The sequence below is a fragment of the Malus domestica genome, chromosome 13 (genome assembly GCF_042453785.1).
Source record: "Malus domestica chromosome 13, GDT2T_hap1".
NCBI classification, from domain to species: Eukaryota; Viridiplantae; Streptophyta; class Magnoliopsida; order Rosales; family Rosaceae; genus Malus; species Malus domestica.
In genome coordinates, this window is record NC_091673.1 from 5113952 (window position 1) to 5135829 (window position 21878).

The window sequence follows — 21878 nt, forward strand, 5'->3', positions numbered from 1 at the left end:
GTTATATTCAAAAAAATTTCAAACTATTAGTGTTGGTTATAACCAACACTAATAGTAAATAAATTTTTTTTTCCTATGAATACCTATTATTGTCGGTTATAACCGACAGTATTAAAAAATCATTCTTTAATGCTGTCGGTTATAACCGACAACAATAGGAAAACTATAAAAAAAAAATAGCCAGCCAGGCCCTTTGAAATTCCATGGGGCCATCCCAGATTACCGAGCCCTTTGGCCTAGCCCTCGGTTGGAGACAGTTTTAGGGCTATTTTCGGCCCTTTGACCCTCTGGACCCTTCGGTTGGAGATGACCTTACATTCCAAATGTACCAAGAAATACAAAAAATCAAATCCACTATAAAACTAAATGTGTCCATATTATAGGTAACTAGACGTAGCTATATAATCAAACAAATCTTTACTATGTGTTGGGTCTTCTAAATAATAAAATTTGACAATTTTTTTTTATAAATATTCTACTATATTCACAAAAAAAAAAGTAAAAATTATAACAAACAATAAAAAAAAAGCATAGAGATGGATAATAAATGCATAAATATAGGGATAATAGGAAAAGAAAAATAAAAGAAAACGAAATGCCTAGGAGATGGATAATAAATGCATAAATATAGGGATAATAGGAACTGAAATTAATAACCAAAATTTTAGGAAAATGTTTGATCAAATTTTCAAAATTAGTGTATGTTTAGTCTAAAAAAATTAAAAAACGAGACGCTTATATCAAAATGCTCATTTTTAAAAAGTAAAATTTTCTATAAATTTTCTTTTACCTTATATTTTTTATACAATATTTTATAATATTAACATAAAATTTGACGTTAAATTATAAAATAAAATAAATTAAAAATAATCTTAATTTGAGAGAGTTTTTTACCATAATCAACGTGGTCAACAACATCGAGCTTATCGCAAATTGCAAGCGTTTGAATCACCGACAAGTTGACTTCATTTATAATCCCAAACAAATAAAACAATGCAGAATGGTAGAAAATTACAAACTTCGAAAAAACCAGTTTGCCACTTAAAATACTAGTTCGCGTAGCGGAGGATCGGGATGGGGTTTGTTGAAAAAACTTGTCATACATCGCTTTCGTTAGTACGTCGGTATTTCAAGTTAATAATGCATTTTATATGAAAATAAACATGTAAAATATAGATTTATAAATTCGTGACGTTCTATCCAATAATCTAAAATAAGTGACATTGTATTACGCACACCTTATTCTGAAACCGTTCTGTGCAGGTCCTCCTACAGATGGGTTGTCTTGCATTGTCGCTTTGCACTTGAACTGGACCGACTCCACTAAGTACCGTGCGATTCCTGCCTTGCTCCACTTCAAAAACTCTGCAATTTTAGTCTCTTCGGATCTTTCATTCCCTCGATAACAATGGCTTCCCCTCCTTTTCTTTCATGATTTCATCACCGTCGCCAGTTTTTTCTCTCACTTCGAACTGTAAAATCTTTTCTTAGTCACCTCACCTCACCTTACCAAACCAAGATCTTTCTGCTCATTACCTGCTTCCTTATTCTGAAATATTCTGCAGTATACTGAATTTAACGGCTGGACGTGCGCTCAAGAATTCAGCGGAGTTCAACGGTTGAATCTGAGCAACAGAACAACTTGGACTAACTAGCTTTTCTGGGTTAATCTCACTTTCTTCAAAAAATGAACTTCTGGGTTCCTCTCTGTTTCTTTTTGCTCACTCTATCCATTTCGCCTCCGGTCTCAACCGCTCAGCTCACTCCGACCGAAGTTCGAATCCTCCTCCAAGTGCGGAAGCTTCTCGAATACCCCGAGCCTCTTCGGGGATGGACGAACTGGACCAACTTCTGCTTCCTCCCTCCCTCCCCCTCCCTCACAATCGTCTGTACAAACAACCGCCTAACCGAATTAACCGTCATCGGAAACAAAACCAAAACCTCCCCTCCAAAACAGAGCACTCTGTCCAAATCCTTCTCCATCGACTCCTTCTTCACCACCCTCACCAAGTTGTCCAACCTCAAATCCCTCTCATTGGTCTCCCTCGGCCTGTGGGGCCCGCTTCCGCCGAAGATCAACCGGTTCTGGTCGCTCGAAACGCTCAACCTCAGCTCCAACTCCATCTCCGGCAAGATTCCGGCTTCTCTCAGCTTCATCAAGAATCTCACGAGCATAAATTTGGCTGACAATTCCCTCAACGGAAGCGTTCCGGATCTCAGACCCCTAACATTTCTCCAGGAAATCAACCTGGGAAACAACAAGTTGGGTCCTGGATTTCCCTCGTTGGGAAACAGTATTCAAATCATCGTTCTCAGAAACAACTCCATGAGATCTGAGATTCCGACGGGACTGAAGAACTTCGATCAGCTGACGAAACTGGACATCTCCTACAACAAGTTTGTGGGTCCCATACCGTCTTTCCTCTTCTCGCTGCCCTCCGTTCGGTTCATCAATCTCTCCCAGAACCAGCTCACTGGGGCCCTGTCCACCAACGCAACCTGCGGCAAAAACCTCAGAGTTTTAGACATTTCCCAGAATTTGCTGATTGGGAAGCTGCCCACCTGCGTCGGGTCGAACTCGAAGGCGTCGAACAGGACGGTTCTGGATTCGTGGAACTGTTTGTCGAGTGGGAACTCGAAGTACCAGCATCCGTATGCCTTCTGCCACAGGGAAGCTCTGGCCGTGAAGCCGCCGGCTGAAACTGCGGGGAAGAAGGAGGAGAACAGAATAAAGCTGGGTGTGTTGCTGGGTCTGATTGCCGGCATTGTGGGTGTTGCTGGTGGTGTTGGGTTGCTGGTTGTGGTGATTGTCAAAAGGGCAGGGAAGAGGAGCACAGAGGATCGATTTGACAGATCCAAGATGGAGAAAATCTCAGTCAGAAGCTCCCCAAAGCATAATGTCAATGCAAGTAAGTGGCTGTAGAGTGAAAAGTCTCTGACTTTATTGGCTGAAAAAATGAAATCAAAGTAAAAAGTGATTAATATTTGCATTTGGGTTTTTTAGGGCGTGTGCCCCAGTTGACGAGGCTGCTAACACTCGGGCTCCCCCCGTATCAAGTTTTCACGCTTGAAGAAATCGATGATGCAACAAACAATTTCGACGCTGCGAATTTGATCGCGGAAGGACCTCAAGGACAGGTATTGCATTGAATTTGAACTTGTTTGTCATTCATTTAGGACAATATCAGTATCACATGGATGAACGTCGGTTAATTAAATAAAAGAACGAACATCATGCACAGAGAATTTCTATTGAAACGAGATATTGCATTATGCAACATTAACAGGTGTACAAGGGGTGGCTGAGAGATGGTTCACAAGTGCAAGTGAAATGTGTGAAGTTAAAGCAGAAGCAGTTGCCACAAAACTTGAAACGGAGCATGGAAGGCTTGTCAAAGATGAGGCATAAGCATCTGGTCAGCCTTATTGGACACAGTGCTGTCACGTACCAGGACCATCCCACCGCATCTAACACGGTATTTATTGTTCTTGAGAACGTCACCAACGGGTCGCTGATGGACCATCTCACTGGTAAAGAACAGACGTCCTGCACAGAGAACTGTAATTGGATTAACTGAAACAGTTCTAATATGCACGGTTTGGTTTTGTAGATTGGAGAAAGAAGGAATGGATGAAATGGCCGCAGAGAATGGCGGTTACCATTGGCATTGCCAGAGGAGTCCAGTTCTTGCACACCGGCGTGGCTCCCGGCATCTTTGGGAACAATTTGAAGATAGAGAACATATTGTTGGATGAGAGTGTTTCTGCTAAAATCAGTAACTACAATCTTCCATTGCCATTTCAGGTGAGAATTGGCAAAAAGTAAACGAGCTTGAAAATTTTGAAAAGAAGGTGAAGTGTTTGTAGTCATTAACAATTGCATTCTCTAATTTGCAGGTTGGTTCGGAGAGTCATCTTCATGGAGAAGGGATTAATAGTAATTCCCATCTAAGCAGGTATTTACTTTTCTTCATCTTCTTCTGCTCCACCGCGGCATCTAAGTTTTCTTACGAGAATGGTACAAACGCAGTGCCGAAGCAGAGAAGGAAGATATTTACCAGTTGGGCATTATTCTACTTCAAGTTCTTACTGGTAGATTGACCAAATCAGCTACTGAATTGGATGAGCTTAGGATTCAGGTAAATCTTGTAGAAAAGAGTTGTTCTACTAACATTTTCCGTTGTCGCAGGAACTGAACTAATGTAGTGCGTTTCCTTTTCATTTCTAATTAACAGTTAGAAGAGAGCTTGATAGAAGGACCATCGACGCTACGAGAAATCGTAGATTCATCAATGATTGGGAGTTTTGCGTATCAATCACTGAAGACGGCGGTTGAAATCACCGTCAATTGTTTGAGCAGAGATCCGAGCAAGCGTCCTTCAATAGATAACGTTCTTTGGAATTTGCAGTATTCGATTCAAGTTCAAGAGGGATGGACTGGCAGTGGAAACCTCAGCGCACAAATGTAGTAGTTCTTTCGCGGGATTTACAGTTTCACTTGTTACTTGTTAGGCAAGGTGTCTATATGAATAAATCAAAGGCTATAAATTTTGCGTTTACTGTTTTCCGTTCACTCAATATTCTAAACTCTCTAATCTACGGCAAACATAAGCAGAACCAAACATGAATGCAAGGGGGCGGACGCATCAGACCCGGAAAAAAAGTGTACAACCGCCATGGATTCATGGTACAGAACTTCGCACGCGATGGTCGCGCGGCGATGTAGTGAGAGGCAAATGTATACAGCAAATGCATATCAATATTTACTTCATACCCCAGTCTACATGATATGATAGAGCAAAATTAAATGCAGTTTTAGATGGAAGAAAACTGCAAGGCAGGTGGTCCAACGTATTAGATATACGAGGCCTAAACGCCACTGAATTAAAAGACCAAGCAAAATATTTCACAAGATCGGAAAGCTGAGTTCTTCACAACACAAATGGTTTTCAAATTTCAAAGTTATTTAAACAGAGGCTGATTCAACTGATCTTCGAAAGCTCTCCATCAGGAGTCTGCATTTTAATCGGCAGTCCAACTCTGCTCCACAATCTCGCGGACTCTCCTATTGTATTCACGCTTGTTCTCGCTAAACATCCGTGCGGCTTCTGAATTTGCTGGAGAGTTTGGGTTTGGATCACACAGCAAAGACTGCAATAAGAAGAGACATATTAGGAAATAAAAAACAACATGGATAAAAAGGCCATTAGAAACAGAGTGAACTCCCTCAACAATCTTATATTTCATTCATCTATATTGACTAAAAGCCATATATCCACATAAACATATGAATATGTGTGTGCGCCTGTAAACGTATGAGAGAAGTAAAGTTCGGTTGTGTTGTTAAAAGAGAGTATAATCAGATAGTTTTGTATTAAAAACAATTCCCATGCATATAGTTATGGTAATAATTATGGGAAAATGGAAGTGTGGTTAGATACTGAGATGATTACTAATTTTATGCAACATGAAGCGGTAGCCAAGATCTGAGAGAGGTCCTATAAGAAGCACTTGATTGTCCACATGCTTTTAGAATTCTTGTTCTTTGAAATGAAAGGTGAAACAGACAGGGACACATGAAAATTCCATGTGGATAGAAGTAATAGACATAATTAGGCGTGAGGTGCATGTGCATGCATTGGCACGATGGTTGAAAGAAAACAGAAAAGATGGGATATTTTCTTGGAGGAAGAACTCAAATCAGTACAATCAATGCTTCCTTGCTCTCGTAGTACTCAAATAAATGCTACAAAACTTAGTTTTGGATTGGAATGAACAAGATGGGGCAGTTAGACCAAATTTGTGTGACGCAAAAGACAGCAACTTATCCTTTCATATATGGTGTGTGGCCTCTTACAAACATAGCATATGACACACGTAAACAATAGGTTCTCAATAAATCAAAGGATCAGAAGTAACCAAGCAATAAATAGAACATAAACAAATACCTGAATGGAGGTAAGTATAGCTGCTACATCATAGATAGGGCTCCACTGATTCTGTAGGATGTCCAAACAAATGCTTCCATCCGCATAAACTGAAATGGTAAGACAGACAGCTTAAAACTTGAAACAGCTGAAATCTTTCCAATTAATTGCATTCTGGTTAACTTGTTAAAACATATTCACAAATATGAGTGAACAACCAAGGCAACAAGCTGTGAAGGTAAAGATGATCAGTGATTCAATCTAAATTAACACATGTTTGCAAAAATAAAAATAAAAAATAAAAAATTAAATACTTCCATTTCCTCAGCTCCTTTTTCACCCATAAAAAGCTAGTTTGGCTAAGTAAATGAGTGTATGACCATTAAAAAGAAATAATGAAAGACATAGTTTTCTTCCAAAACAAGGTAATGACAGGATATGCCACATAAGAAGACTAAACCCTGATAAAAGCACAACACCAGAGAACAAGCTGCGCTATGATTACATATGCACAAATCCAAGAGGAAAACTGAGATAATGGATCCAAACACAATAAACTCCTCTACTAATTTAAGAACCTTCATAATTAACAATTATTGCAGTTTGTATTTGTATGTGCATGCATATGTACCAACTCATGTAAAAACGCAAAATGTGCATGCAGGTATGGGTGTGCAGTTTCTGTTTGAACTTACTATTTGGATGAAACATTCGAGAAACGAAACGCACAGTTGGTGGCTTATTTGGATAGTCCTCTGTGAATTGGAGTGTCAACTTAAACGTACCTGGGAAACACAAAAATATTTTTAAAGATGTAACTTAAAAGTTACACATGCAAGAAGAGAAATCCAATTGCAACATGATACAAAGTTCATCTCAGTTTTTACCTCCATCCCATGGGGTGTCATCGGGCCTGCAGTTCAAACAATGAAGTGCATAAATAAAATTATACGAGATCTCAAGAAAAACAATCAAACTAAACTGAAATAGGCAACAAAACACAATCTCCTTCGGAGACGTACCCAAATATAACAGCATTCCAAAGCATAATATTGTTGTCTTGAGGGGCACCGCTTATACCAGCAGGAGGATCCTGTTGCAACCTCTTGAAATCCCTCATCAGTCTCTTCCTTGAGGGAGTCGACATCCTCACCGCCTATATATTAGGACAACCAAAGAAATAAAAACACTCAGTCATGGTCGAATACTTTTCCAAACATGGGTGCCCAAACGTAAACATGCAGGCGGCGTTGGAAGCAAGTAATCAATTCATAACTTGCATCAACAGCGAATTGCAGAAAGTACAACCCAACCAACATGTTTAGGCATTCGAGCAACATAATTGAGGTTAAACAAAAACTTACCTAAAGATTAAACCTAGAAATGAACACAGATTCAAAGACTTCAATCCGAAAATCTCGAGTAACCTCTAAATTATAAACCAATATCAAAGCCCAAATTATGCCATATCCAAATTATTAAACAAAATATAATTGATTCCTATAAATAATTGACTGAATTTTGATGCACCTGAGCTCAAATAAAGTCTAAATCCAACACTAAATGGATCCAATTGCACACAAAATCTTAGTCAACTGGTTGCTATACAAGTTCGAGCTATAAACAAAAACAAAAACCACAACCATGCATAATCAAAATCCAAGATCCATATTCCAATCAGCTAATCACGTCAAGCTAAAATCATTAACGATAAAAAATGAATCAAACAAAAAATTAGGGTTTATTTTCTTGTATTACAATTAAGAAATTAGATCTTCTACGAAATCAAATTCCACACAGCCCACAAATCGGAGGAAAATTCAAATATTGCATCTGTTATAAGATGGCTGAAGAAATAAACCCAGAAATTAAGAAAAACCTGTTAGCCGACGGCAAGAGAATTTGATTCTCAAAGACAGATGTCCAGAACCGCGGGAACGGATGGGAAGCTCAGGAATTTTCCCGCGAAACAAACAGATGGATGTTAAGATAGAGAAAACGGTGTCGGAGGAGGATTTCCGCGGTGGCCGGAGGATGAAGAGAAAGAGAGAGAGAGAGAGAGAAAGAGAGAGAGAGAGAGAGAGAGGGAGAGATAGAGGTGGAGAGAGTATTTTTAGGTTAACAGGTTTTTAAGCTGGGATTGATTTGGTTTTATATTTACAGGCAATTAAAAACGCTATTGGAATTTGGAAGTCTCTCAGGTCAGCGCTTATTCTCTCTCTCTCTCTCTCTCTCTCTCTCTCTCTTCCTGGCGCGTCTTCTTCTCTTTGCCAACTTGCAAAAATGCCAACATGACAATGGGGTGTCATCATTCATCAACCATCACCACATCAACTTCATGTATGGTACCATATCATTTTCATGTGTAGCGTAGGGCCATTAAGGTATTGGTGTTTATTATATTGTCGTACTATGAATCTGATTATACAATTGAACATAAAGTAGTGGTTGGAATAAGGAAGTGCGGCTTCCCTGAGTCGAAATAAGTTGCAGTAACTCAATTTCAATTTATTGTGCAAGTTTTGTAGTCACTTTGAAGTTTGTGTTTTTAACTTAATTACATGTTAACGATAACCATGCATACTGGATTTTTGCAGTATATGTGACCCTGTTTGAGCGTTGTTATGGCGTGAGGAAGATGTTGTATTCTAGTGTTGTTGATGAATCCGCTCGTGGATTATGCATTTGACATATGGCTAGAAGCGTTGTGGCGACTACGAATGCAATTTTCTTTTAACAAAAACAAACAATCTAGCATAATTTACTACGGTATGGTAACTTTTTACATTTATTGTTACGATGTTGACATGCTACACTAAGAGCCAGTTGGTACCTTGTGTAAAGAAAATTATAGCATTGATCCTTGAACTTTGACCAATTGAAATTTTGATCTTTGAACAAAAAATCTATGAGTATTAATCTATGAACTTGTTTCAACGTGAAGCAATAATTCTTATGAGCAACTCTGTTAAAACTTGCATGACTTATTTGCCCCTTATAGCCCTTCATTTTGAACAAAAATTCTAAACAAAGAATGACTATTATTCAATTTATTCTACATTGTGACAAAGTATTTTTCCAACATTAGGCAAAGCATTTTTCTTTAAAATGTAATGTTTATCAATGACTTGTGCGTGAGAACGCCAAATAAATATAATACGGAAACTAATTTCGTTGTTGGTACCGGGAAACTTCCTCATTTGGAAAGCCGTGTTGAAAGCGAATTGGCAAAATTAAATTAGCAAAAGTATGAATGTTGGACTAAAATGATGAACCAAACATGTCAACGATACTTCTAGATGTGGACCCCCCATATGCCATTCCTAAATATACATGCACGTATACGTTACCATTTGAGAATCCAGATTCTCGCCGGATTCGTGAATTATATTCGTTCATCGTACGATTAAAAATTATTTTAAATATTTTTATTTAAAATTAAATATAAACAGTACCTGATAAAAACTGATCACATAATATATGATGAACGAATATAATTTTACAAATTCCTAAGATCGTCACCAAAAGAATCTGAAGAAGATCATGTTGGTACCATTTGCATTCACAAAGTCACAATATCATTTGTTAATTTTATCAAATGGGTCCAACTAGTCACTTTATGTGTCAAATGTGGTAATCATTAATCCCAAATTTAATCTTAGGTTAAAATGCATAAATCATATGGTGAGTTTATAGTTATGGAGTCTGATTTTCTCTCTTCCTAATTCTCTCTCCTTTCCTCTTATTTTCTCACAGTTTCTTTCTTCTTTTTTTTTTTGTCTTTTTTTGTCTATAAAAAAATTAATATAAAATGCTAACGTGGCTTAATCGTAACCGTTTAAATAGGAGAGGAAGGAAGCAGAGAAAAATTAGGAGGGGAGAAAATTATACTTCGTAAATTATTACTAATAAATCTCTGTACATGGACAAAAAGTTAATCTATAATATATAAAGCCAGAGCCCCACTTTGGGGTCACGGCTTCAACAAAAAACAATAGGACAAAATTGCCCCTCAACCAAAAAAATAAAAAAGAGCCCAATATAATACATCAAATAATGCATAGATAATTTGGTAATTTGATCATTTTAAAATATAATATAAATATTAGTGGGAAAAGATAAAAGAATAAAAAAATTGAAGGATTAGTGAAAATTGATGGTGCCCACATGAATGGGAAAGAAAAATCATGAATATTGTGTTTAAAATATATTAAGAGGCGTGTAATGTTGGTTATAAAAAAAGTCATTCGGATGCGGATAATAATGTGATTAAACAAGTTGTCAAATTATTGTTTTTTTTTTAACAAACAATGTCATTGTTGTGTTTAAAATATCTTGAGAGGCGTGTAATGCCGGTTATAAAAAAGGTCTTTCAGATGCGGATAATAATATGATTAAATAAGTTGTCAAATGATTGTTTATTTTTTTAACAAATGATATTATTCACACTAAGGGAAATGAGGTGGGTTTAGCCTCACAATGAGCTAACAATAATTTGATTCAATCAGTTGTTTATTAAATATTAATTTTTTTAAAAGACCTTTTGAACGCGGATATTAATGTAATTAAATTAATTGTCAAATAATTATTTTTTTAACAAACGATATTTTCTACACTAAAGGGCGGGTGGGCTTAACCTCACAATAAGCTAGCAATAATGTAATTCAGTCAATTGTTTATTAAATATTATTTTATCTATTCTTAATGTAAATTATATAAAACCGATTTTATTATGTGAATTCAGTTGCTTTAATTGGTTTATGAGGGGTTTATTCTAATATGGTCTAAAATTATTCATTTACTTTAAATATTTGACTTTTCTTTTGTCAATTTACGCATATAAATACATTTAAAATGTGTAAGTCGTGCGTAACACATAGTGATTCAAAAAATGCTTTCTACACGCGCTCATTCGAGTGCATGAAGGTGAGTACTAAAAAGAGTGTGAATTAAATATACGACTTCGAGTGCATAGAAACACAATTTTAAATATTTGAGTTACATATGTTTTTGAAAAGATTGAAAGCAACTTGATTAGTAGTACCAATGATATCTTATCTTTCCACCCCACCTTATATTCTCAACCATCACTAAAAGTTGAAAAATGAAAATTATCTTTTCTCGGCCACTCTAATTACTAAAATAACCTTGATGTGTTTTTCCTTTAACATGAAACAAATAAAATAAATAGAAAACTTCATTTTAATCCTTGGCAAATATGACTTTTTGATTAAAACCATAAGTAATTTTAGTAACTTGATACATTAATAACCTCATTTATTAATTATATTTTGATTTATTAATTATTTATCTTTTTCTTTCTAATTTTTAATGTATTAATTTTATTTCATTATAATTTTTATTTTCATTTCATTCATCGTAATATATTTTGTTGTGAACATTTAGATAAACTAATTTTTGTTATACAATATATTTTGATGTACTTTATCTTCTTCATTTAGGTATATTAAATTCATTATAATACATTTCGGTGCATATATTTAGGTACACACATTTCGATACAAATATTTAGGTACATTAATTCAATATAATACATTTTCGGTACTAACATTTCAATGCATACATTTCGGTACATACATTTAGGTATATTAATTTAATATTAATACATTTCGGTACATATATTTAGGTACATACGTTTCGGTACTAACATTTAAATAGATTAGTTCAATATAATATATTTCGGTACTAGCATTTATGTCACATCCTGGCCCGAGGCGGATCACTTCCCCGGCCCACTCTATCACCGTAGCACGATATTGTCCGCTTTGGGCCCCAACCACGCCCTCATTCTCATTTAACTTCAGAGTTCCTACGGAACCCGAAGCCAGTGAGCTCCCAAAAGGCCTCGTGCTAGGTAGGGATGAGAATATACATTTAAGGATCACTCCCCTGGACGATGTGAGATGTCACAATTTAGGTACATTAATTGAGTCTTTCAAGTTTGAAGAATGTTAAATAAAATTAATAAATTAAAAAACTCTTTTTTGGTCAAAAAATAAATTAAAATTTGTGTATTAATAAATTTAAATATTTATGTGAACACGGAAAATTCCTGAAACGAAAGAGACAAGAACAACGTGCACAAACAAATATTATGTATTTGATGATTTTGGGTTACAATCTCTCTCTATTTTGATCCTCTGATTCGATCTCCGTAAGGTGTGTATTTGTGGATGTGTGATTGATCCAAAGGGCCGTTGGGCTTGATCTAAGGATGAACGTTCTTCAAGGGCCGTGGACTTGATCTTGAAGGTGGCTTTGAGCGGATCTTCAAATGGGCTTTTGGGCTTGATCTTTGAAGAACAGTGATGAACGGATCTCCAAGGGCTTTTGGGCTTGATCTTGAAGAACAGTGATGAACGGGTCTTCAAGGGCTTTTGGGCTTGATCTTGAAGAACGGTTGGATGTATGGATTTGTCGACGTTCGTTGATCCAAAGGGTCGTTGGGGCTTGATCTTGGGTGAACGATGAACGAAGAACACTTTCTTCAAGGGCCGTCGGGGCTTGATCTTGAAAGAACGATGAACGAAGAACGAAGAAGGCTTTCTTGATTCTTCGGGAACCTGGATGCTTGAGAGCTTCGGAGTTTCAGAGCTTCAGAGCTTCAAGAGTTTTGCCTAATGATTTTCATTCCCCTTTCAAATGAATGAAATGGGCTTGTATTTATAGAATTTTCCAAGGCCTAATTTTGAATATAATATCCCAGATGAAATAAGTCGTTTCTGCCAGGTGTTGACACGTGTCCTATTTGATGACTTTTCCAACTCATTTCAATTTTCGTTTAGTCACACGCCACGTGTAAAATTTATGTAATACATGAGCGTTGACACTTTGATTTATCGGTCAACATTTATTTACCGAAATTTCGATGTCTACAATCTAATGGGAGACATTAAATAAAATGCACATTAATTATTTTGAATTAAGGGCACATTAGGGACTAAAATCAATATTTAATTTAACACTAGGTTTTTTTTAAATTTTAATCTTCTTGAGGGATTAAAGTTCAAAAACCCCTAAAATAAAACAAAAAACTGAAGGAAAACTCAAAGATCCTAGGATCTGTACCAGACGTGGCTACGACAAACACCCCCTTCCCTCTAGAAAGGATTCTCTCCGAATCTTTTCGTCTATAACTCGCAGATCAAGTAATTTGGGTTCTTAAAATCTGGACTCCTGATAGTTATAATAATTTTTGGCAATTTAATCAAATTTCAAAAGGCCGGATCATTTGATCCACGAGTTTTGGAGGAAAAGATCCGAAGATGATGTCTTTCCTTTCCCTCCTAAGTTCTGCACCAGACCATGAATGCCCGACAAGGATGGATTTATATTCTCTACTTACTCTCTCTCTATATGCCTTCCTCTATTCTCTCTTACGGAATAGTTGGCAGGAGGAATCTGGTGCACGATTGCAGTTTTATTTGGGCGATTGGATATTTCTTGGTGTCATTGAGTGTTCTTCAGTTTCTTTGTCAACAAAAGTGGTTGGGTGGGTGCTGGCTAGTGACATTAATAATTTTTTTTTTATAACTTTTTTATTTTTAGATCAGTCATTTTGTATGAGGTTAAATTTGTTAATAAAACTTTTATATTAAAGTGAATGGAAAAATAAACTAATAAGATGGGCATAGCACCTCTCAACTTTTATTGATTGATTCTTCTTAGATTTATTTATTTTATTTTTTCTTAAAAAGGAGGATAACTAGTAGCAAGTCACATTTATCTACTTCTTCGGGATTCAGAGAGGCTATGGGGAATTTGACTCTGCCTGTGGTCACAGTCAAACAGACTTAACTCAGAGCATCGAACCTAGAACTTCTCATATTTTTTTGTTTATTGAGGCTGCGTCCTTACCACTATGCTACTTATTGGTATTATTCTTCTTTGATTTATTCAATTATTAAATAAAGATGTGAAAATTATTTCCGAGCTTCTAATTACTAGACTAGTATCAAACTAATAAAAAAGGAGAACGCTTCGGAATCTGCTTTGAGCACGGTGAAAACTCCATTTTTTCAATTTTGATTCCTCGCAAACTAAGTGCTTTAATTATGGTCAATTTCAAGTGATGGCATAAAGAAAATTCTTCTCCCATAAAACGATAAGAGAATAGTGGATGACTTTATATAAAGAAAAGTTTTTTTGCGCCAACAAGGATTGGCTCAGTTGATAAGATCTCTATTTTGTGTGTCGCTTAACCAAAGTTTGAATTTTATTGCCAATAGTTTTCGTTGGTGCGTGATATGTAAATTTTTACGTAAACCAAAACTAGAAATAGTTGGCAGTTAAGTGTTATGCGTAAATCTTTCTAACTCGAGGCTGCATATATACTTGACACTGATTGGGAGAATAACCAATCTCTCCGTACACTTTTGTGAATAAAAAAAAAAAAAAGATTCTTGCACAAACCCTACATTTTGTTGGCTCATATTGAGTATGCATTTAAAACCATCTGCCCTAGTTCACCAGCACCCTTGATGTTGCGATGCATGAATTTTATATGCGAAGCTATTCGTCATACACGTGACACTATTACTTGATTTATACGTATATTGGTTAGAAAAGTCTTAAGTTAGATAACTCGATTACATATTGTCACTTAATAAGATGCTACTATGTCAGTTACTTTTCATCTAAAATTAAATAAAGCATCATTTCAAAAAATTAAATTAAATAAATAAATAAAGCAAGCATATGATTAAATGAAACATTTAGGTAGAAAGCAAATGACATAGTAGCATCTTATTAAGTGAACGATATAGTAGCATCATAAGTTCGATGACAATTATAATGTGAACCATGTCAATTATAGTAATAATATACGGACATGGATGTTGATATTAAGTAGTTAACGTACCACGTGATTAGACAACCTAAGAGAATTTCTCGCCATAATAGCATCGTAAGTTCGATAATAATAATAGTGTGAACAACATGTCAATTATAGTGAATAATATGTCGAGATGCATGTTGATATTAAGTAGTTAATGAACCACGTGATCAAACAGCCTGAGCGAATCCCTCCACCATACCAAGTATGCCATGTATACACTATGCCATACCACAACCCTTCAATATCCCATCATCATGATATTTTAATTATTTACTGAATATGCCAATGGGCCAAAAAAAAAAAAAAGCTGGACAGCATAGTACCCAATTGCACAACGAATCTTTGATTCGCTGACCCCACGTGCTATGCTTGTCGGCCGACTCAAAATGTCTTGATATCTAAACTGGGCCGGGCCGAACTCTGAAGCCCATTTATAAACCCAGTTTCCCAAAATAAACACAAAGAAATGGTAGCAGAATGACGTCACCCATTTTTGAATCCAACCAATGAGGCGCGAAGTTGCTAAGCTAGACGCGAGTGGGTCGTACAGAGAAGCCCTCTACTTACACGCGCAGCCCGTCTCTGCGTGTCCTCGCGAATTCACATTCCCGCCTCTTCTCAAAGCCTGCGGAAAGCTGAGCTCCGATCAGCTCCGCAGGCACAAATTCTACATACCCATCTCGTCAAAACCGGGTTTTCGGCCGATGTTTACTCCGCCACGGCTCTCACCGGTGGTTGCATGAAGCTTCGTTTTATGGAAGATGCACTCAAGGTGTTTGAGGAAATGCCTGAACGGAACTTGGCTTCGTTGAACGCAGTGATCACTGGGTTTTTGAAAAATGGGTACTGTAGAGAGGCTTTGCGATTGTTCAAGAACGTGGGGATTGGAGGGTTCAAGCCCAATTCAGTTACAAACAAAAACTAGTATGATATTGGCGTGTGGGAGTGCAGAACACGGCGTGGAAATGCATTGCTTGGCAGTGAAGCTTGGCATTGAGAGCGATGTTTATGTTGCCACGTCTGTGCTGACTATGTATTCGAACCGCGGAGAGTTGGTTTCTGCGGCAAAGGTGTTTGAAGAAATGCCCACCAAGAATGTTGTGAGCTACAATGCTTTTGTTTCAGGGCTTCTGCAGAATGGGGTTCCAATGTGGTGTTGGATGCGTTTAAGAAAATGAGAGGATGTACAGGTGAAAACCCCAATTCAGTTACGTTGATTTCGGTTGTTTCTGCCTGTGCTAGCCTTTCGTATCTTCGATTTGGCAAGCAGGTTCACGGTTTGATCGTCAAAATTAAGATCGGGCTTGACGTTGTGATTGGAACAGCACTTGTGGACGCTTATGCTATCTTCAAAGAACTAGATGAAAAGAGTGTTGTGCCTTGGCCCGTTTATCAGTGCGGAAACGAGATTCAGATTACAACCTCACCAAATCACACTCAGTTGAACAGAATAAAATACAAGAAATAAAGACACCGAGAAATTTACGAGGTTCGGCAAAAACCTGCCTACGTCATCCGAGAGATGTTGCTATTCACTATGAGAATAACTAGTACAAGATACACTTGAGTTAAATCGACATAACCCAAACCCCAATCCCTTTGTACCCTCACATAATTTTACTAAGAGACTCACTCTCCCCAAGAGTTTCTCACTCTCACTTTATATTTTTCTACCACCCGTTCTCATCCGAATGCACTTTCAATTAGGGCTGGTTCGGGTCGGGATCCCGAACCGAAACCCCAAACCCGATTCCCAAACCAAAACATTTCGGGATGGGATTTTATATCCCGAAACCGAACCAAAACTATTGGAATCCCGAAATTCGGGATTCCCGAAAGTGTTTCGGGATTTTCGGGAAACTTCGGGATTGGGCCTTGAAGCCCAAAATGTTGGGCTTTTATAACTTTTTACAATTTTAACCTTTTTACAATTTGAAGCCCAAAATGTTGGGCTTTTAAAGAGTAAGCCCACCATTTAAAGGGTAAGCCCACCCTTTTTTCATAAAAAAAAAAAAAAAAAAGGTTACAATTGGCAATTGCAACCAGCCATTGCCCGCACAAGCACAGGCAGCCCACTTGTTTCAATTTCATCACAATATCACAGATTCACAATACCACACCTGTTTCAATTTTCATACCAAGAAAGCAACAACTAACAAGTTAAGCTTAAGTTTATAAACGTCTAACAAACTAGTTAATTAAAAGTGCATGCAACCAAAATGAAATAAGTTAAATTTTACAAACCAAACTTCCGAATGAATTTAGATTAAATTACAAACCAAAAGCAAAACATAGTTTATAAACGTAGTTCATTTCCTTTAGCCCCTTCGACCTCTTCCCCTTGTTGATGAATGACCCGTTGACGTTGGTGTTGATGGTGGTGGTGGACCCCTTCCTCTTGTTGATAATTGAACCCTCCTTTGTGTTGGATTAGATGCTCTTGAAATGGGTGGTCGTGGAGGTAATGATGGGCGGCATTGAACTTGAGGTGGTGGAGGAGGTGGCATTTCACCTTGTGTGGGATTCTCCTCACCTCCCATATTAGGCAACTCTAAAACGATAAAAACAATAAAACACAAAATATATTTAGAAAGTGAATGCATAAATTTTAAAACTAAGAAAATGAAAACATGAAATCAAATATTTCACTTACCCTTCTCCAACTCTTCAAGTTCCTTGTAGAACATAAGATCGTCAATTGTAGGCTCCTTGTAGAAAGACATTTCATTCCCCCTTAGCCAATCACTTGTACACACCAAAGCCTCAACTGTTCTCGGTGTTAGGGAAGCTCTAAAAGGATCTACAACTCTCCCACCAAGACTAAAAGCATTCTCACTAGCAACGGTGCTACTAGGAAGAGCAAAAATGTCCTGGCAACCCTACTAAGAGTTGGATATATTCCAGAATTGACTTTCCACCAATCCAAAATATTGAAACCCTCATAAGTTAAGCTTTGGTGAGGATCATTGAAATACATATCCACTTCATTGGATATCTCATTTTGTTGGGCCGCTGCTCTTTTTTGTTGGATCTTCCTTTGCATTCTTGTAGCAACATCATCATCTTCCAACCCCGAAGAATCATCTACCACAACACTTGGCCTTTGATCCACGGTAACACTACTACTACTACTAGAAACCTCTCCCTCCTTATACGCCTTAAACAAATCTGTCAAGTTTTTTTTAATAGTCGTCTTCACATCCAAGATTGCATCACATGAATAGCGGAGTTCCTCTAGACTTGCCTCCAACATTTCAAACTTGTACCTCGGGTCGAGTGCTTGGGCTATAAAGAGTATAGGGTTAACCTTTTCAATGTCCCCCCAATACTTGTCAAACTTAAGCTTCATGGAAGTTGCCACACTTTGCAAAGTGGCATTAGAGAAAGTGCAAATCTTTTCTTCTATCTCCACTTGCAATGCCATCACCGTGCCAAGTATTAAGTTTGAAGTTGGTGTCAAGGTTGCACTAAGTGTCAAGGTGGCATCATAAAACTTTTTAAGAAAGTGAGCAAAACTCACCGCCCTCTCCCAATCTTCCACCACCGGAGGACCCACCCGTTTCACCTTGGTTGTGACCCCATTAATCTCTTTAGATACTTCCTCTTGAAAGTAAGAGATGAAAGTGTTGCACTCATCTGCCATCCTTGAGAACACTTGCTTAAATTTGAAGGCACTATTGAGCATTTCATAGGTGGCATTCCACCTTGTGACAACATCAAAAGGAATATTCGACATCCTATCAAATCTCATCAAGACGCAATACTCCCTAAAAGTCTCCAACCTCGCGGGGGATGAGTGTATGAACTTGACACAATTCCTTATCCCTTCAATCTCACGACTAAGCTCCGTCATTCCATCTTTAACTATCAAATTGAGGATGTGACAAGCACACCTCATGTGCAAGTGAGCCCCATCAAGTAAAAGAGTACCATTGGACTTGAGTCTTCTCTTCATGTAGGCAATGGCAGTGTCATTGGCACTAGCATTGTCAACGGTAATGCTAAATACCTTGTCTATGCCCCAAGTATTCAAGCATACCTCTAGACACCTCCCAATATCATCACCCTTGTGAGACGTAATTTGAACAAAATTTAGGATCCTCTTATGCAAAGCCCAATCATTATCCAAAAAATGTGCCGTCACCACCATGCAATTAATATTTTGGATTGAGGTCCAAGTATCGGTAGTGATACTCACCCTCAAACCATCAACCACCCTCTTGATTTTTTCCTTCTCTGTAAAATACAATTCTAAAACCGCCGCCGCCACCTTGTGCCTATTTGGAAGCTTGTACTTTGGATTCAAGTCATGGATCCAATCTCTAAAGTCCTCTTGATCAACCGCCCTAAAAGGCATCTCCGCTTTTATTATCCACTTCACACATTTCATATCAAGTCTTTTTTGATTAAACGTGTGAGCGACAACTTGACCCCCCATCACCCCTTGTGACAACAATGGTTGTTTCGAATCCGGAGCCTCGTAAAGACTAGAATCCGGGCATTTCTTCAAATGATTAAGAATACCTTTCGTCCCATGTCTAGAAGACTCCGCTGGCACTTGCACTTTGCAATGATTGCACTCCGCCATAACCGTTGTAATTCCAAATTCATTGGTCACTTTTACCTTAGTGGCATCATTCCAAGCCGGACTTGGCCCCTTAGTCCTATTACTTCTTTTCTGTTGACCCACCCTACTTGCTAATGTGGCCACCGAAGGCATCTGCCGCCTGTCCAATTCAACACTATCCTCCTCCTCCTCACCTTCTTCTTCCTCTATTTCTTCATCTATTTCTTCTAACCCTATATCAGCATCCATATCCGGATCATCATCACAATAATCTTCAAAGTATTCTTGAGTTCGAATGTACTGTGGTTTTCGTTTTACTAAAACCGAGATCCTAGGTGTACTAGTAGATTGTGATTGGCTACCACTACCACTACCAGAACCATCCATCCTGACAATGCACAATAATATATCACAACACAGTTCAGCATATATATAATATTCATAAACTGATCCATAAATAAAAGTGTATATAAACTCAGATGGCAGATATATAAACACAGTTCAGCATACATATATTGACAGAGTGCACATATATAAAAGTGTATATAAACTCAGATGGCAGATGTATACCACATTATATATATCAGATTACATATATTGACAGAGAGTGCAGATGTATACCACATTATATATATCACATTACATATATTGACAGAGTGCAAAATCTGACCTGTTTGTTATTGAGCTCTTGTTTAAACTTAGAAGTTAGAACCTCCCTGCTACTTATCTATGATAGCTGCTTTAAAATCTGACCTGAATACAAAATCAAATTGCCAAAATTAAGTATCACACACACTAACCAAGTCTTCACAATCGTTGCAGGGCATACAAATAGCAGGGCATGCAAAAATAGCAGGGCATGCCAAATAGCAGGGATTGAAAAATGAAAAATGGCAGGGCATCCAAATGAAAAATGTACCGGAGAAAGCAAAAACAAATTAAAACTTAACATCCATATGAATGAGTAAAATGTGTTCGAAATAAAGAGTACGGAACCTGCAGGAACTACGCAAGCCGATTACAAATTAAATTACCGAGAGAATCGATGTAATCCCCGAGCTTCTGGCACCAGAGCCTGTGCGAGTCCTCAGAGAGAGGCTCGAACACCAAGTCCTTCCTCGCCACAGCTCCTCTGTTCGCGCCACAGCAGATTCCAGCTCCGCCTTCCACAAAAGCTCTTATCCTAATCTTCGGACCTTCCGCCGCGAACCCCAGGACCTCCTTCTCGACAATCAAGCTCCGTTGAAGAAGAAGTGAGATGATTTCTTTCTCATTCTCTCTCAAGGCACAGAGATGAAGCGTTGCATGCAACTGGGAAAGCTTCTAGGCCTACTAACCTGGATTTTGGGACTCGATTGGTGTCGGATTCGAGTGTGTGAGTGAGTCGATGGAGAAGCGTCAGTCCATGGAGAAGCGGCGTGAGTCAATGGACGACGAGGACCGGCATGGATTCCTTTGTTCCAAACTTGTCCGATCAGGCTGGAGTCGACGGAGGAGTGGAGCGGCGTGAGTCAATTGAGTGATGGACGATGAGGAGCGGCGTGGATTCGACGGAGGAGTGGAGCGGGGGGACTGTGAGAGTGAGTGAGGTGAGCGGCGCCAGTGAGGTGAGAGAGCGAGAGCGACTGAGAAAGTCTGATGATAACCTAACTTCTAACAAACAAATGACCTAACTATGGACGGTTGGATTTGATTTTAACAAATCCAACGATTCAAGTAATTCCTAATTAAAAATTAAAAATAAATATATATATATATATATATAAATTATTCGGTTCGGTTCGGGATTCCCGAAAGATTTCAAAGCAGTGGCCAAATCCCAAACCGAAAATTTCGGGTCGGGATCGGTTTCGGGTACCGAATGTTTCGGGATATTTGTTTCGGGAATTTTTCGGGATAATTTCGGGACGGGATCGGGATGGTTCGGGATTTTCGGGAAAAAATTCCACCCCTACTTTCAATATAAGGTCACTCACACTCATATTTTATTCCCAACATCATGATGTCTTGAATAATCATTAAAGAAAAAGCACCACCTTTTCTCTTTTCTTACAATGATGATGTCCTTACTCATGATTATGTCTTTACATGATGATGTCCACTTTTTTGTTTAGTTTACAAGCCGAAAGTCATTTGGATTGTGGTAGTCACCATGTCTTCAATTGTTGTGAACACATGACTCATAATTACTCACAAATGTATGAGCCAAACACAACAATCTCCACCTTGGCGAATACACCATGCAAAAATCCTTGCACCCATCACCAAGGCTCATTGGCCTTACGTATCAGCATACACACCTTGAATCAACCTCGTTGGTTCTGTTCAGATTCAGTTATTGCAAATGCATGTGCAGCTGCTGCAAGCTAAAAATGACAATTTAGCTTCAGACAGGATCTCAACACATCATCGTCTCCTCCAACAGGTTTTTCTCCTCTTCATTGTCTGCAACCTGGAAACTCGTCAGCGCGCCCGTTTCCAGCAACACTCGTCGAGCCAGACAAAATTCTCACACTTCCTTTCCTCA

The 21878-nt window shown here is 38.0% G+C and overlaps 3 protein-coding genes across 3 annotated transcripts; 1 reads left to right on the plus strand and 2 right to left on the minus strand.

Annotated features, from left to right (window-relative positions):
• The first annotated feature begins 1147 nt into the window (after positions 1-1147).
• Positions 1148-4559, plus strand: LOC103451851 (probable LRR receptor-like serine/threonine-protein kinase At1g14390). The gene is made up of 7 exons (XM_008391290.4): positions 1148-2909; positions 3005-3138; positions 3288-3531; positions 3612-3805; positions 3898-3956; positions 4031-4139; positions 4236-4559. The coding sequence occupies exons 1-7, from the start codon at positions 1688-1690 to the stop codon at positions 4467-4469; spliced, it is 2196 nt and encodes a 731-aa protein (XP_008389512.1). The 5' UTR covers positions 1148-1687; the 3' UTR covers positions 4470-4559.
• A 182-nt stretch (positions 4560-4741) lies between these two features.
• Positions 4742-8226, minus strand: LOC103451853 (ubiquitin-conjugating enzyme E2 2-like). The gene is made up of 6 exons (XM_008391291.3): positions 7807-8226; positions 6950-7083; positions 6815-6840; positions 6623-6712; positions 5949-6037; positions 4742-5151 (listed from the first exon to the last, which is right to left on the minus strand). The coding sequence occupies exons 2-6, from the start codon at positions 7072-7074 to the stop codon at positions 5023-5025; spliced, it is 459 nt and encodes a 152-aa protein (XP_008389513.1). The 5' UTR covers positions 7075-7083; positions 7807-8226; the 3' UTR covers positions 4742-5022.
• Positions 8227-16889: 8663 nt separating this feature from the next.
• Positions 16890-20107, minus strand: LOC114820538 (putative AC transposase). Its single transcript, XM_029091489.2, has 3 exons — positions 20022-20107; positions 17438-19739; positions 16890-17335 (listed from the first exon to the last, which is right to left on the minus strand). Exon 2 carries the CDS (start codon positions 19736-19738, stop codon positions 17585-17587), a length of 2154 nt encoding a protein of 717 aa, XP_028947322.2. The 5' UTR covers position 19739; positions 20022-20107; the 3' UTR covers positions 16890-17335; positions 17438-17584.
• Positions 20108-21878: the final 1771 nt, after the last annotated feature.